At 39.8% G+C, this 17,400-nt stretch overlaps 1 protein-coding gene across 2 annotated transcripts in view; it reads left to right on the top strand.

Annotated features, from left to right (window-relative positions):
• Positions 1 to 17,400, top strand: part of LOC128701892 (VWFA and cache domain-containing protein 1) — an 86,556-nt gene that overhangs the window by 61,463 nt on the left and 7,693 nt on the right. For both annotated transcript variants that reach the window (XM_070099798.1, XM_070099797.1), the window contains exons 19-22: positions 3,946 to 4,101; positions 5,752 to 5,865; positions 11,613 to 12,195; positions 17,210 to 17,398. In XM_070099798.1, the coding sequence (XP_069955899.1) occupies positions 3,946 to 4,101; positions 5,752 to 5,865; positions 11,613 to 12,195; positions 17,210 to 17,398 (1,042 nt within the window). The remainder of the gene's footprint in view (positions 1 to 3,945; positions 4,102 to 5,751; positions 5,866 to 11,612; positions 12,196 to 17,209; positions 17,399 to 17,400) is intronic.

The following is a 17,400-nucleotide window of genomic DNA, read 5'->3' as shown; positions in this document are numbered from 1 at the left end:
ATAATGAAAGTATAGTAGAGATGTTGGAGATGTCATATTTGAAAGCAATACATTTTTTTTTTCAACAAACCGGCCATATCCCACCAAGGCAAGGTGGCCCAAAAAGAAAAATGAAAGTTTCTCTTTTCAAATTTAGTAATTTATACAGGAGAAGGGGCTACTAGCCCCTTGCTCCCAGCATTTTAGTCACCTCTTACAACACGCATGAAAGCAATGCATATGTGAATATTATGCAATGATTTTGGAGCTTAGAAATTAGGAGATACTGCAGAGTTACAATAGGTATAATTCAGAGGACTGAGGAGGGGTTGTTAAGGAAGCTAAGGTGATTATAGAGCATGAAGCAGGATAGTGTGACCAAGAGGATGAAGCAGGATAGGGTGATCAGGAGCATAAAGTAGGTTAAGCTGACCAAGAGGATGAAGCAGGATAGTGTGACCAAGAGGATGAAGCAGGATAGGGTGATCAGGAGGATAAAGCAGGATAGGGTGATCAGGAGGATAAAGCAGGATAGGGTGATCAAGAGGATGAAGCAGGATAGGGTGATCAAGAGGATGAAGCAGGATAGGGTGATCAAGAGGATGTATAAGCTCAGGTTGTAAGAAGGGTTTGAAAAAGGTCTGAAGTAGTAGAATCCAGAACATCCATTAGGAGTATGAGTGTATAAAGGTGGAGTGAGTGGAGAGGATTGCTTTTGAAGGCTTGATATTCTGTGGGAGTATGAGCAAGGTAACATTTATGAAGGAATTCAGGGAAGCCATTTAACCAGAGCACAGCTGGAGCTCAGTCCCTAGACTAACCATGTGCCTCTGTAATTTTATGATTGTAATAAAGTTGGTAGAATTACCGACAATATGTAAAGTAAAAGGACACAAGTGCAACTAATGTGACATTTATTGTGGCAACGTTTCGCTCTCCAGGAGCTTTATCAAGCCATTACAAACAATACATGGACACAGAGGGTATATAAAGGCTCAGAGTGAGGTGAATACTAGTGAGGTACCATTTCGATGTTCACTAGTGGTAGTAGTAGTAGTAGTAGTGGTAGTGACAAAAGCAATTAATTCGTACACGAGTAAAAGGATATAAAAGCTAATACTTGGGTAACATAAAAATAGGTTGGACAAATATAAACTGGAATGAGGCAGGTTGTTTCAGTGTTCACTCTCTGTGCTTTGTGTAGTATAACAGGAGAGACTATGTGATGGCAGGGTTTACTGTTTTCAGGAGGATTCTTGCTAAGACTTCGGAGATGGTGAAGCTGCCGTTGTTTTGTTTAATTGTATTCGAAACAGCGATCAGTGCTGATTCAAGGCACTTGCGTGTGCGGAAATTAGTTTCTTTTATCACTAATTGGGCGTCTCTGAATTTCATAAGATGATTGGTGGAATTTCGGTGTTGTACACAGGCGTTGTTTAAGTTGTCGTTCCTACATGCGTATATGTGTTCATTGAGGCGGGTATCGAGGTTTCTTGCTGTTTCACCTACGTAGATCTTGTCACAGCCTCCACAGGGTATAGTGTAAACTCCTGCATTGACTGGTTCGTGGTGCTTGGGTTTTGTCCTGGTTAGATCCTTTATTGAAGTGGTAGAAGCGATGGCGACTCTGGTGTTAGCTTGTGAAAGTACTTTTGAGACGTTTAGTGCAACCTGGCTGTTGGGAAGAATTATAACTTTGTTGGGAGCGGTGTTGATGCGTGGAGAATTGATGATCTGAAGAGCTCTTTTCTTGCAGTCTTTGATGAAAAAAGAAGGAAATTGTAACTCAGTGAATGTTTGGTGAATGTAAGTACATTCCTCGTCAAGAAACTCAGGACTACAAATTCGGTATGCTCTTAGGAAAAACCCGATGATGATGCCTCTTTTGGTCTTGGTATCTTGACTGGAATAGAAGTGTGTGAGATCATTTTTATTGGTGGGTTTCCGATAAACTTGAAATCTTAGGTTGTTGTCTACTTTGTGAATGAGGACGTCGAGGAAAGGTAGCTTGTCATTGGACTCTTCTTCTAGTGTAAACTGAATCGCTGGTTCAACTGCGTTGAGCCTTGCCTGAAGATCCCGTACATCAAAACGTTTTGGAGTTATTACGAGGACATCGTCCACGTAACGTAACCAAGTGACGCTTGAAGGGATGATGTTGGCGAAGTGTTCGGACTCTAGGTGTTCCATGTATAAGTTGGCTAGGACGGCACTTATTGGGGACCCCATTCCCATGCCGTAGGTTTGTTTGTAGAGCTTGTTATTGAAGGAAAAACAGTTGAAGTTAACACAGAGTTCAATCAAGTCAACAAAATCTCCGGGAGGTAAAGGAAGATTAAGGTCCTGGTTGACTTTACGTCGTAGAACCTCGATGGCTTTTTTGGTAGGTACTTTTGTGAAGAGGAAGTCACATCCAAACTGCTTAGTTTCTTGTTACGAATGGAGAGGTTACGGATGCGGTTGAGAAGATCGCCTGAGTGTTTAAGATGAGCGGGGCTGATGGTCCCCAGAAGGCAGGAAAGATGTTTGGCAAGAACTCCTGCTAGTTTGTGTGGAGCACTGCCTATTCCTGACGTGATTGGTCTGAGAGGAATATTGTGTTTATGGGTCTTGGGTAAACCATACATGTGTGCTGGTTTAGGGTTGCTTGGTAACAAGTACAGAAGTTTCTTCCCTTCTCTAGTGCGTTTGAGTATTTGTCTGCAAAGACTGCAAGAAAAGAGCTCTTCAGATCATCAATTCTCCATGCATCAACACCGCTCCCAACAAAGTTATAATTCTTCCCAACAGCCAGGTTGCACTAAACGTCTCAAAAGTACTTTCACAAGCTAACACCAGAGTCGCCATCGCTTCTACCACTTCAATAAAGGATCTAACCAGGACAAAACCCAAGCACCACGAACCAGTCAATGCAGGAGTTTACACTATACCCTGTGGAGGCTGTGACAAGATCTACGTAGGTGAAACAGCAAGAAACCTCGATACCCGCCTCAATGAACACATATACGCATGTAGGAACGACAACTTAAACAACGCCTGTGTACAACACCGAAATTCCACCAATCATCTTATGAAATTCAGAGACGCCCAATTAGTGATAAAAGAAACTAATTTCCGCACACGCAAGTGCCTTGAATCAGCACTGATCGCTGTTTCGAATACAATTAAACAAAACAACGGCAGCTTCACCATCTCCGAAGTCTTAGCAAGAATCCTCCTGAAAACAGTAAACCCTGCCATCACATAGTCTCTCCTGTTATACTACACAAAGCACAGAGAGTGAACACTGAAACAACCTGCCTCATTCCAGTTTATATTTGTCCAACCTATTTTTATGTTACCCAAGTATTAGCTTTTATATCCTTTTACTCATGTACGAATTAATTGCTTTTGTCACTACCACTACTACTACTACTACTACTACCACTAGTGAACATCGAAATGGTACCTCACTAGTATTCACCTCACTCTGAGCCTTTATATACCCTCTGTGTCCATGTATTGTTTGTAATGGCTTGATAAAGCTCCTGGAGAGCGAAACGTTGCCACAATAAATGTCACATTAGTTGCACTTGTGTCCTTTTAATTTTATGATTACCACCCACAGGAAGGGCATGTGGTGCATAATAAAACTATCACACTAACTAACATACCGAAGGTGCTGAAACAGGTGCATCAATCTACATCCAAATATGATTGCTGCATTAATTTTCAATTCATATTCTATAAGATTAAGCAGAGTAAGATATTAAAATAATAGGAATGCTTTGTATCTAATAGATAAATAAATTTGGCAGAAATAAGATCTATTATAAATTAATCAGTTGATTATTTGAAGAAACTGTAAGTTCAAATTAATTCTCTTTTATCACATATACAGTACTTTATCAGTAAAGGATATTTTAAAAGCATGTTTTAAAGAGTCTTTATACATTGGTATTTGATAATGTGACAATGTCTCTACAGGAGCCAGTTGTGTCCATGGAGTTGCTAGCAGGCGGAGGAGGTCTGTTGTCGAAGACGTCCTGTGGTCGCTGGTGGCATGGTGCTAGTGAGAGACATTACTCTCTACGTCTTCCTACTGGGCAGGTTGTTGCCTCTTCTGGCCCAGAGACAGGACAGGTAAAAATCAGTTTTTCAAATTTGATTGAGAGTTATCCTCTACTGTTTATACACAAATGACTCACACATAAGTTGCTTTCTCCTACGTTCGAGTTATTTGTGTGTTGTTTCAGTCACGGTATTGTGTCTTTTTATTCTCTGCTGTATATATTTATCTTTGAGTTAACCTGTTCTGTATGCAGATCCATCAGTTAAACAGGCAAGCATTCTGATTTTAAAAGTTTGTTATAATTATTTCAATTTGTCATAGAAAATTATATCCTCATTTTTGCATTGTAAATCTTAGTGTCTTCCTGTTTAACCCTTAAACAGTCCAAATGTATATATACATTCTCTTGCATAGCGCCCCAAACGTATATATGTTTCATTTTTAATTCATTCAACATTGGCGCAATAGGCCTGAGTCACCTAGACATGAGAGAATGGGTGTGCACACTAAATGTGCGCCACATGAAAAAAATTGGGGAAGCCTGGGTACCACATGCTCTTTTTTCTATAAAAAAAATCTTTTTTTTTCTCAAAATATTCGGGGCGCTGCGCAGGTGAACATATATATACGTTTGGACCGTTTAAGGGTTAAAGACTAAACAATAATGTTAGTTTGCTCACATATATATACTCACCCCTATGTGGCTGCAGAGGTTGAGTCTTAACTCCTGGCCTGTCTAATAACTTGCTGCTTGCCAGATTCACACTTTTCTAGCTTTGTGAAACTTACTGTACCTGATCTTTAAGTTATGTATGGAGCCTGCCTCCACCACTTCTTCACCGAGATCATTCCACTTTCCGACCACCCTGAGACTGAAGAAATACTTCCTGATATTTCTGTGGTTCATCTGTGTCTTTAACGTCTAGTGTTTCTCACCTCAAGGAACATGTTCCTGTTTACCCTATCAATTACCCTGAGTATTTTGTATGTTGTTATCATATCTCCCCTGGTCCTTCTATCCTCCAATGTTAGATTCAGTTCCATCAGCCTCTCCTCATAGCTCATGCCCCTTAACTGAGGAACAAGCCTTGTTGTTTACTTCTGCACTTCTCCAGTTTCTTAATATGTTTCCTCAGGTGTGGGTTCCATGCTGGTGCTGCAAACTCCAAGATGGTTCTGAAAATTCAGTTGATGTGAGCCTCTGGCAAAATGTGTTTTAATATAGATTAAGAAACACAATGGGATGGAGAATAGGGGTAAGGATAGTTCCAGGAAAGGATACTTGGAAGGACGGGGGGGGGGGGGGGGGGGGAGAAGGAGGTTTTGTTTGCTCAGGGGCTTTGGCGTGAGCATGTTCTATAGGAGTGAGTGGAAACAAGTGCTTTTTATGATTTGGCATGCTGTTGGAGTGTGAGCAAGTTAAATTTTTTGAAGAGATCCAGGAAAGCTGGTTAGCCAGACTTTGAGTCCTGGAGTACAGTACCTGTACTCTGAAAAAGAGTGAGGATGTTGTAGTTTAGAGCACCATCTGAACTGTGATGTCAGAATGGTTCTGCCAAGACCATCTGGGTCATCCTACCTCAACCAGTCTGTTAAAAGAAAATAATAGCTATATGCCATGAGAATGATAGTGCTAAAGACCATTAATTTAGAGAAACCTGTAAGACATCTTACAAGTGGGTGAATCTTACATAATAAAATCTTATGTATCTTCTCTTCAGGTTGATAATTCGTGCCTGCGTTACACCCTTACTTCCGTACCTGCAACCAACCTCATCCTGGGCATCATCAACCAGACCTGCAGTCCATCTGTGGCTTTTTGTCCCTGCAGCATGGTACATGTGTAGCTTGCAAATTTTAGAATAGTTTAAAGTTTGGGCTAATTTGTAAATTAATTTTTACATGATTAACCCTTTGACTGTTTCAGTCATATATATACGTCTTACGAGCCACCATTTTTGACGTATATATACTCATAAATTCTAGTGGCTTCAAATCAAGCAGGAGAAAGCTGGGAGGCCCACATGTGAGAGAATGGGTCTGTGTGGTCAGTGTGCACCATATAAAAAAAATCCTGCAGCACGCAGTGCATAATGAGAAAAAAAAAGCTCCGACCGTTTTTTTTTTTAATTAAAATGCTGATTTGTGGTCTATTTTCGTATAGTATTTATGGTTGTATTCTCATTTTCTTGGTCTCATTTGATAGAATGGAAAACACATTATAGAAATAGAGGTGATTTTGATTGGTTTTACTATGAAAAGAACCGTGAAATGGAGCTCAAAGTAGGGGAAATGTTTGATTTTTGCCGATGTTCAAAGTAAACAAATGATGTCATTTTCCAATAAATGTCCAAGTAGCCATTCTAATATGCAGTCATGAATGGGTTGACATATTTATACATAAATATCATAAATATCGCCGAGGTCGCTAACTTCAAATTTTGTTCTTTTGGTGTCATTACAATCGGGAAAAGATTCTCTGTCATTTCATAAGAAAATTTTTTTTTTTTTCGGAAATTTTGCAATACCAGGAGACACCTCAGGATTTGGGGTTGCGACAGTCAAGGGGTTAATTAGGCTATGAAGGAAGAAATAATTTTAGTGTAATGGGTCCCTGTAAGAGCAAGTTGCCCATTGACAGTACAGCAGGGCCCCACTTGTACAGCGGGTTAGGTTCCAGGCTGTCGCCGGAAAGCAGACATCGCCGGAAGGCAGAACTCCATTTTTTCCATTTATAAATGCATATAAATGCCAGACAACAAGTTTACACTAAATTATATTAAGTTAGTAATAGAAGTAGGCATTAAAAACACACACAGTAAAATACAGTCACAGTAATTCATTACTTATCTTAAAGTATTTGTAATCTTAATGTAGGGAGAGAGGTGAGTAGTACTTATTTGTAGGAAGTCAGGTGCAGGTAGCCCAGGTGTAGGTAGCACTGGCTCCCCGTCTCATACTTAATATACGATATTTAAAACATCCCAGAGAGGTAAAATGCACATACAGTACACTCATTATTTACCTTAAAATATGTGTAGTCTTAATATAGGAAGAGAGGTGAGTAGTATTTATTTGTATAAAGTCAGTGTAGGTAGCCGGTAGGTGTAGCCTGGGCTACACCTACCGGCTACCTACACTGTGGCCCAGAGCCATATTATTAACATCGACATGCCTTGTTCACTGAATTTAATCATTTCTAACAACTACCTTTAGATGCCATCATAAATGAAGGTAGAAGTAATGAATAATTCATGCCGAAAATTGTAAACAAAAGTGGAGTGTGGGGGTGGCTGGGCCAGACGCAGATTCATACACGTTTTCTCTGATGGCTGAGCAGAGAAAACGTAATGTTGCCCCTCCAACCGGCTCCACAAGTATTATTATCAGAGCATATAAAATATGCAATAAATGCCAGACAACAAGTTTACACTAACTTATATTAAGTTAGTAATAAAAGGTAAGATACACACAGAGTACACTTATTACTTACCTTAAAATATTAATATTAATGTGTGAGAGGTGAGTGGCAGGGTGTTTATTGAATAAAATCAGAATGGCACACCATCATCCTCTAACTTGGCACTTAAAGCAAGAGACTTACGACTTCTCTTTTTATTACAGCTAACCTTAGACGCCATCGTCAATGAGAGCCAACTAGTTAACGAAAGAGTAAACGAGAGAGAGAATGAGATACAGAGTTGAGACAATGTAAGAACACAAACTGAACAGGTAGTGGACGATCACTTGGTCAGGCGAAATAAATGCGTATTAATATGTGTCTACTTTTAGTTCATTCACGTCCATTTGTAAGAGTTTGTAAAAGATTTACCTCAATATATTTTTTTTTATTTTAATAATAATTACCTCACAATACAAATACTCTTACATTATGTACAAGTTGTACAAGTTAGTTCAGAATAAACAAACAGCAACACACCATTTTTAGAGTGAATGAAGATAATAATATTAATAATAATAATAATAATAATAATAATAATAATAATAATAATATTAATATTAATAATAATAATAATATTATTATTATTATTATTATTATTATTAATAATAAAAACTACAGTTTTTAAACTGCAACATTAACACCCCTCCTTCAGAGTGCAGGCACTGTACTTCCCATCTCCAGGACTCAAGTCCGGCCTGCCGGTTTCCCTGAACCCCTTCATAAATGTTACTTTGCTCACACTCCAACAGCACGTCAAGTGTTAAAAACCATTTGTCTCCATTCACTCCTATCAAACACGCTCACGCATGCCTGCTGGAAGTCCAAGCCCCTCGCACACAAAACCTCCTTTACCCCCTCCCTCCAACCTTTCCTAGGCCGACCCCTACGCCGCCTTCCTTCCACTACAGACTGATACACTCTTGAAGTCATTCTGTTTCGCTCCATTCTCTCTACATGTCCGAACCACCTCAACAACCCTTCCTCAGCCCTCTGGACAACAGTTTTGGTAATCCCACACCTCCTCCTAACTTCCAAACTACGAATTCTCTGCATTATATTCACACCACACATTGCCCTCAGACATGACATCTCCACTGCCTCGAGGAGAAGGCTGAAGGCATTGGAGATGTCATGTCTGAGGGCAATGTGTGGTGTGAATATAATGCAGAGAATTCGTAGTTTGGAAGTTAGGAGGAGGTGCGGGATTACCAAAACTGTTGTCCAGAGGGCTGAGGAAGGGTTGTTGAGGTGGTTTGGACATGTAGAGAGAATGGAGCGAAACAGAATGACTTCAAGAGTGTATCAGTCTGTAGTGGAAGGAAGGCGGGGCAGGGGTCGGCCTAGGAAAGGTTGGAGGGAGGGGGTAAAGGAGGTTTTGTGTGCAAGGGGCTTGGACTTCCAGCAGGCATGCGTGAGCGTGTTTGATAGGAGTGAATGGAGACAAATGGTTTTTAATACTTGACGTGCTGTTGGAGTGTGAGCAAAGTAACATTTATGAAGGGGTTCAGGGAAACCGGCAGGCTGGACTTGAGTCCTGGAGATGGGAAGTACAGTGCCTGCACTCTGAAGGAGGGGTGTTAATGTTGCAGTTTAAAAACTGGAGTGTAAAGCACCCTTCTGGCAAGACAGTGATGGAGTGAATGATGGTGAAAGTTTTTCTTTTTCGGGCCACCCTGCCTTGGTGGGAATCGGCCAGTGTGATAATAAAAAAAAAAAAAAAAATTATTATTATACAGTGCTGTATAGCCCTTGTGGCTTAGCGCTTCTTTTTGATTATAATAATAATAATATTATTATTATTATTATTTATTATAAAAAGCACTAAACCCACAAGGGTCGTGAATTGCTATACATAGAGTAAAGGCATATGAAAAGAATATTTTTCTACAGTTACCCCCCAGTGTTTGACTAGAGAAAACGTAATTCTTCCGACACTACCTACACAGCTTCTTTGTAAACAAATCTCATATTTACATCAGTTTTTATTCTGAGTGTATGTATCATGTTTATATGCTATGTAATGGGTTTCATATATAATTTTGAGGAAAATATCATAGATGGATTAATGAAAATGCCTATATTGATGTAAAATAAGACATTTAGTGTGCCCAAGAGTGATTATTATTACGTAGTATTGGTGTCATGAGTAGAGAGAGACTTAGCGATTTTAATGTGTACCTGCACACCAGCACACTGTGTAAGTATATTTAGGTACAGGTACACTTAAGTATAATTATCAGAGTACATATAAAATATGCAGTAACTTTAAAACACTTGAAATTTTGAAAAGTTTTCTGACATAATAGATGTGGTCACGGAAAATGTAAGCAAACCGGGTGGGGGGCGCCGTGTTTAAAAGACCGCTTGCCGTATAGCAAATTTTGGTCATAATTTGACATCGCCGTATTAGCGGAACGCCATAAGGCGAAACGCCGTAAAGCGGGGCCTTACTCTATAGGGACTGGACATCCAGCAAGCAAGGGTGAATGTGTCAGATAAGAGTGAGTGGAGACAAGTTTGTTTTTATGACTTGGCATGCTGTAGGAGTGGGGGCAAGGTAACATTTATGATGGGATTCAAGGAAACTGGTTAGCCGGACTCGAGTCCTGGAGGTGGGTAGTACAGTGCCTGCACTCTGAAGGAGGGGTTGAGATATGTTGCCATTTTTGAACTGTAATATTGGCATGCCTCTGGCAAGACAGTGATGGAGTGAGTAATGGTGAAAGTGTTTCTTCTTTTTCAAGTCACTTTGCCTCTGTGGGAAATGGCCGATGTGTTAAAAATAATAATAATAATAATGCCATCAATAATTAATTGTGTATAAAATTAATTTTCTACATGGGAACTGCACTGATCACATACACTGTATGTTTGTCACACATTCAGAATTACAGTTAGAAGTGAAATATCACAAAATAACAAATCTACATTATCCAAGCTCACATAAAGCAGGAGTCTCTCTTGTTTAAATTTCATACCATATATCTCTAGGGCCACATGGTGCCTGTGTTTTTTTTTCTGAAATCGTGTCATTTTTTGCAGCAATTTTTATTGGATATTGTGTACAGTATAACCCTATCACAGAGCACCAGAAGTGAAAAGTCTCTCAGCCAGGGGTACAAAAAATTAAAAAAAAAAAAAATGTGAAATAGTGTGTGGCTGCCATGAACAGGCACTTTGCTGAGCTGAAACTAATTTCTAACAATCTTTGCTTGCATGTTTTTAAGAAAAAAGTACACTACACATAGCCAGACTTGAGTCCTGGAGGTGGAAAGTACAGTGCCTGCACTTCAGGATATTTACTGTTGAGAGGAATGTCTAAACTCATATTTGTACACCTCTGGCAAAACAGTGATAGTGTAAATGATGGTGAAAGTACTAGCCCCTTGCTCCTGGCATTTTAGTTGCCTCTTATGACTTGCATGGCTTAGGGAGGAAGAATTCTGTTCCACTTACCCATGGAGAATATATATATCTATACACAGTATATATCATGACGAACTTATTACTCTGCTCATAAATACAGTTTATGTTTTATTTCATTATAAAATTATGGTAACCTAAATTATTTAGCGTTCTTTTTATCACTGGGAAATCATCAGTGCCTAAGAATGTAAGTGTGTTGGTTTCAGATAATGTGTTAGTGAATTTCATGTCTGCCACTTATTAGTCAAAATGTAACATTATTCAGTGGATTATCAAACCATACCCCCGGCCGGGATTGAACCCGCGGTCATAGAGTCTCAAAACTCCAGCCCGTCGCGTTAGCCACTAGACCAGCTAGCCACAATAAGATTCATCCAACTAGGTATATTTCTACACCATAGTTGGATGAATCTTATTGTGGCTAGCTGGTCTAGTGGCTAACGCGACGGGCTGGAGTTTTGAGACTATGACCGCGGGTTCAATCCCGGCCGGGGGTATGGTTTGTTTGCAATCGTGTCATTACGATTTCTTGAGTCAAGTTCAGTGGATTATAATTATCTACCAGTTCCATTTTAAGTATTTTTCCATAGTCTCTTAGTGCTTTGGAGCTTATTAAATCTGGAATGCAAATAGGATATGCAATTATAGTTAGCACATCAGAAATTAGTTGTTTAGAATACTTTTTGTTTTCAGGATGATAGACTGTGTCTCAATTGTCAGCTGGTGGAAGCCGGTGCTTGTGAGTGCCCTTGTGAGTGTCCACTATTGTCACGTCCATGTGCTGCATCTGTACTGGACCTCTCTTCTGCCACCACCCAGTCATCAGCTTTCATGGATTCCCTCAGTAACTACACAAGTGATTCATTTAGCCAGCATTGGCAACCATATTTTGATGCAGGTTTCATGAAAGGCCAGCTCATGCCTCAAGTTCTAGAACTTGCCACCCAGTCTCCAGACACAGCACCCACATGTGGACGCACTCCAGAAGCTGCCATGCCGCTGCAGTATTCCATTGGTTTATTATCTCACCTTGATACATGCCTCTCTCTGTCATGTGCCACTCAGATGACACACTCATCTTGTTTAGGTGTAGTTGGCTGCATATGGTGTTCCTTGACAAGTGATAGGCAGTCACGTATGGCACACCCACACTGTACTGAAGTTCATCAGTGCTATGGTGGTGTTCTCGGAGGACCTTCACCATATCCTCATGGACTTGCTACTCTTCCTCATTCAGATAACACACATGGTGCCTCAGGAAATCCCATTGGTCCTGGTAAGCAACCTGACTTTTTTCTAAATAATATTTGTGAAATTATAATCTCCAGAGTTGTGGTACAGTAACAATAATTAATGTAATTATCTGGTTACTATAATACAGTATACTATACTATATAATTACTTTAACAATATGTGTAGTTATATAGGTAGTAGGTTGGTAGACAGCAACCGCCCAGGGAGGTACTACCATCCTGCCAAGTGAGTGTAAAACGAAAGCCTGTAATTGTTTTACATGATGGTAGGATTGCTGGTGTCCTTTTTTCTGTCTCGTGAACATGCAAGATTTCAGGTACGTCTTGCTACTTCTACTTACACTTAGGTCACACTACACATACATGTACAAGCACATATATACACACCCCTCTGGGTTTTCTTCTATTTTCTTTCTAGTTCTTATTCTTGTTTATTTCCTCTTATCTCCATGGGGAAGTGGAACAGAATTCTTCCTCCGTAAGCCATGCGTGTTGTAAGAGGCGACTAAAATGCCGGGAGCAAGGGGCTAGTAACCTCTTCTCCTGTATATATTACTAAATGTAAAAGGAGAAACTTTTGTTTTTCCTTTTGGGCCACCCCACCTCGGTGGGATACGGCCGGTGTGTTGAAAGAAAGAAAGAAAGAAAGGATTGCTGGTGTCCATTTTTCTGTCTCATAAACATGCAAGGTTTCAGTTACATCTTGCTACTTCTACTTACACTTAGGTCACACTACACATACATGTACAAGCATATATATACACACCCCTCTGGGTTTTCTTCTATTTTCTTACTAGTTCTTGTTCTTGTTTATTTTCTCTTACCTCCATGGGGAAGTGGAACAGAATTCTTCCTCCATAAGCCATGCGTGTTGTAGGAGGTGACTAAAATGCCAGGAGCAAGGGGCTAGAAACCTCTTTTCCTTTATATATTACTAAATGTAAAAGGAGAAACTTTCGTTTTTCCTTTTGGGCCACCCCGCCTCGGTGGGATACAGCCGGTGTGTTGAAAGAAAGAAAGATGTGTAGTTGTTGCTAAAATTAACGAGAGTTATGTTTCTAGTGCTTCTGTAAAACTAATAACTGAGAATAATTCAAAATTATGGCATAACATTTTGCTTAAAATTTGGATTCATTTTGTTTCATAGAGCATAAGCTCTCTGTAGCGGATTTGGCCCACTACGTGAGATTAATTATGTCGGCTGACATTTCTTTCAAAGAGCACATTAAGGCAAATGTCACAACTGCCAAAAAGATGATTGGGTGGATAATGAGGACTTTCAAAACAAGGGAAATAGTGTCAATAGTGACACTTTTCTAATCACTTGTGCTTCGTCATTTGGAATATTGCTCAGTGTTGATAATCCCATTCAGGACAGGAGAGATATTAGAGCTGAAACAGATAGAGATTGTTTATGGCTCATATAGAGCCAATAAAACATTTAAATTGCTGGGACTACCTTAAAGTCTTAAATATGTACTCACTGGAGTGGAGAAAAGAGAGATACCTGGAGTATACCTGGTGAGGGTTTTGGGGCTCAAGACCCCTGTGGCCAGGTCTGTGACCAGGCCTTGTGGTGGATCAGGGCCTGATCAACCAGGCTGTTACTGCTGGCTGCACATAGACTGACATATGAACCACAGCCTGGCTGGTCAAGTACTGACTTTAGGTGCTTGTCCAGCATCTTCTTGAAGACAGCCAGGGGTCTATTGGTAATCCCCCTTATGTATGCTGGGAGGCAGTTGAACAGTCATAGGCTCTTGACACTTATTGTGTTGTCTCTTGGCATGCTCATGGTGCCCCTGTTTTTCATTGGGAGATGTTGCATCTCCTGCTGAGTCTTTTGTTTTCATAGGGAGTGATTTTCTTGTGCAAATTTGGTACTAATCCTTCTAGGATTCTCCAGGTGTCTTTTATCATGTACATATCTTTTATGCAACTGTATTGTAACTGAACAGGAGGGGTGTTAATGTTGCAGTTTAAAAACTGTAGTGTAAAGCACCCTTCTGGCAAGACAGTGATGGAGTGAATGATGGTGAAAGTTTTTCTTTTTCGGGCCACCCTGCCTTGGTGGGAATCGGCCAGTGTGATAATAAAAATGTAAAAAATATCTTTTTTGCCTGCATTCCAGGGAGTACAAATCAAGGAGCTTCAACCATTCCGAATGATTAAGGTGTTTTATTGTACTTATATGTTCCATGGAGGTTCTCTGTACAATCTCCAGATCTACAATTTCACCTGTCTTGAAAGGCGCTGTTAGTGTTTGGCAATATTCCAGTCTAGATAGAGAAGGCGATCTGTAAAGAGTCATCATGGGCTTGGCATCCCTAGTTGTGAAGGTTCTCATTATCCATCCTATCATTTTAATAGCAGATGCGGTAGATATATTGTTGTGGTCTTTGAAAGTGAGATCCTCTGACATTATCACTCTCAGGTCCTTTACATTAGTTTTTCGCTCTGTTGTGTGATTGGAATTTGTTTTATGCTTTGATATACATAGTTGTAATATCCTTAAGTTTTCCATATCTTAGAAATTGAAATTTCTCTTCATTGAACTTCATATTGTTTTCTGCGGCCCATTAAAGCTTTGGTTGCTGTCCGCCCGGAGTCTTGCAGTGTCCTCAATGGAGGACACTGTCATAGAAATTCAAGTGTCATCTGCAAATGAAGACACATGATAATATATACCTGAAAAGGGCTTGAGGGCCTTGCCTCAAATCTGCACACTGCCATAACAACATAGTCTGGTAAGAGATATGTGAGGAAGTGCAAAATAAACCCAGTGAAAAGCAGGAGCGCCACTGGCACATTTTAGTCACCTCTTACGACATGGTGCTCATGGTGCCCCTGCTTTTCATTGGGGGATGTTGCACTGTCTGTCAAGTTTTTTGCTTTTGTAAGGAATGATTTCTGTGTGCAGATTTGGGACTAGTCCTTCTAGGATTTTCCAAGAGTATATTATTATGAGTCCTGTAATTGTTTTACATAATGGTAAGATTGCTGGTATCATTTTTCTGTACATCTTGCTACTTCTGCTTACACTGCACATGCATAGACAAGCATATACGTATATACACACCCCTGTCTGGGTTTTCTTCTATTTCCTTACTAGGTCTTGTCCTTGTTTATTTCCTCTTATCTCCACAGGGACGTGGAACAGATTTCTTCCTCTGTAAGCCATGCGTGTCATAAGGGACAACCGAAATGCCAGGAGTAAGGGGCTAGTAACCCCCTTCTCCTATATATGTTACTAAATTCAAAAGGAGAAACTTTTGTTTTTCCTTTTGGGCCACCCTGAGTTGGTGGAATGTGGCCTGTTTGTTGGAAAAAAAAATACATTATCATGAGCACAGGTCAGGGGACTGCATAGGAAGAATTCTCCACTTCCTCATGGAGATTTAACATCTTGCTGAGAGAAATGTAGAAGTTTTCAAAAGGAAAATGGACAAGTATCCTCACTAGGTGCCATATCAACCAGGCTGTGATGGATATGTAGACCAGTAGGCCACTAGCAGCAACAGCCTGGTTGACTAGGCAAGCACCAGGCAAGCCTGGTCCAAGGCCGGGCTCTGGGAGTAGAAAAACTTTTTTAACTCATCAAAGGTATATCAGAGGCAAATGTATGGCTATTTTAGTTGGACATCCGATTAGACATACATGTTGAGTCTTTGTCCAACCAGATTTTTTTTGTCCATTTTAGCCAATATCCACTTTATGGTACTGTAGATCTTTTGGCTTAAAATAATCCTCGTAATTTGACACAGTTATCGGCCATTCTGGATGTCGACCTATTCGGTTTTCACCCGCTTTTTTGGCCGAAATTCGATCTCGGTTATCGGCTGTTATTTCGGAGATTGGTCATATTGGATGCATAATAAATCACTCTTGAGCACATTAAATGTCTTATTTTAGGTTAATACAATATAGACATTTTCATTAATCCATCTGTGATATTTTCTTCAATATTATGTAAGAAACAAGTTACATAGTATGTACATGTATATAAAAACATGCAGTTTTATATGCAATGTATGTCTAGCAATAATCACTCTTGGGCACATTGTCATATTTTAGGTTAATACAGTATAGACATTTCATTAAGCCATATATGATATTTTCTTCAAAATTATATAAGAAACACGTTACATAGTACAGTGGAACCTCAAAAATCGAACTGCTCCCAACACAACCAATTATGTAAGTGTATTTTTGTAAGTGTTTTTATAAGTGTATTTTTGAGGGTCTGAAATGGACTAACCTAATGTACATTATTCCTCATGGGAATAAATTCATTCGGTAAAGGCACTCAAACAGCCTTCTGGACCAAAGAAAGTTCGATATTTGAGGTTCCACTGTATATAGCATATAAACATGCAGTGGTTATATGCTATCGAATGGAGAGTCGGTTGGAGAGTAAACGTTGCATTTTCTCTGATTCAGCATTAGAGAAAACTGTGAATCTGGCATCTTGCCCAGTAACCGCCCTTCATATGAGTTTATTTACAATTCTCGGCATGAATTATTCATTACTTCTCCCTTTGTTTAAGATGGCATCTGAAGGTAGTTTTTAGAAACAATTAAACTCAGTGAACATGGTAATAATATGGCTGTGTAGTGTAACCCAGGAGGGGCTACACTACACAAAGGGGAGAGGGAGTTGGGGATTCCCAACTCCCTCTCCCCTCCTGCCTTCTTCAATATGCCAACAAGAGTCTTCAATGAAGGTATGTAATGTTCATTTATCATTAAAATTTGTGCTTTATATTTATTTCTCATTGTTTTCTGTATGTAAAACTACAGTTAATCTTTAAAAAATGTATTTTTTGTTAATATTTTTGGGTGTCTGAAACGGATTAATTGGATTTACATTAATTCTTATGGGAAATGTTATTTTGGTTTTGGGCCTTTTCGGATTTAGGCTGACCTTCTGGAATGGATTATGGCCGATAACCGAGGGTCCACTGTATTTGAAAATGCAGTATCAGTTAAAAAATTGTTGCATTATGATAAGCGTATTGAACATTTGTTGTCTTTCAGTGGCTGGTGGGATCATGGCAGTATTTATGGTGGTAGCTGTGGCTGTGTATTGCTACCGGCAACACGTGGGTGGTGGCAGCAGCCGTTCTTTCTACACTCCTGCCAACTTTCAGTCCCAACCTCACCAGCATCCTTTATACCAGTCACAACCCACACATCAACTTGATAATGGTGATGAAGATCTCTTAGGT

Source organism: Cherax quadricarinatus, chromosome 69 (genome assembly GCF_038502225.1).
Source record: "Cherax quadricarinatus isolate ZL_2023a chromosome 69, ASM3850222v1, whole genome shotgun sequence".
Taxonomy (NCBI): Eukaryota; Metazoa; Arthropoda; class Malacostraca; order Decapoda; family Parastacidae; genus Cherax; species Cherax quadricarinatus.
The sequence above is the reverse complement of the archived record's forward strand: the minus strand, read 5'-3'. Positions and strand labels throughout refer to the sequence as shown.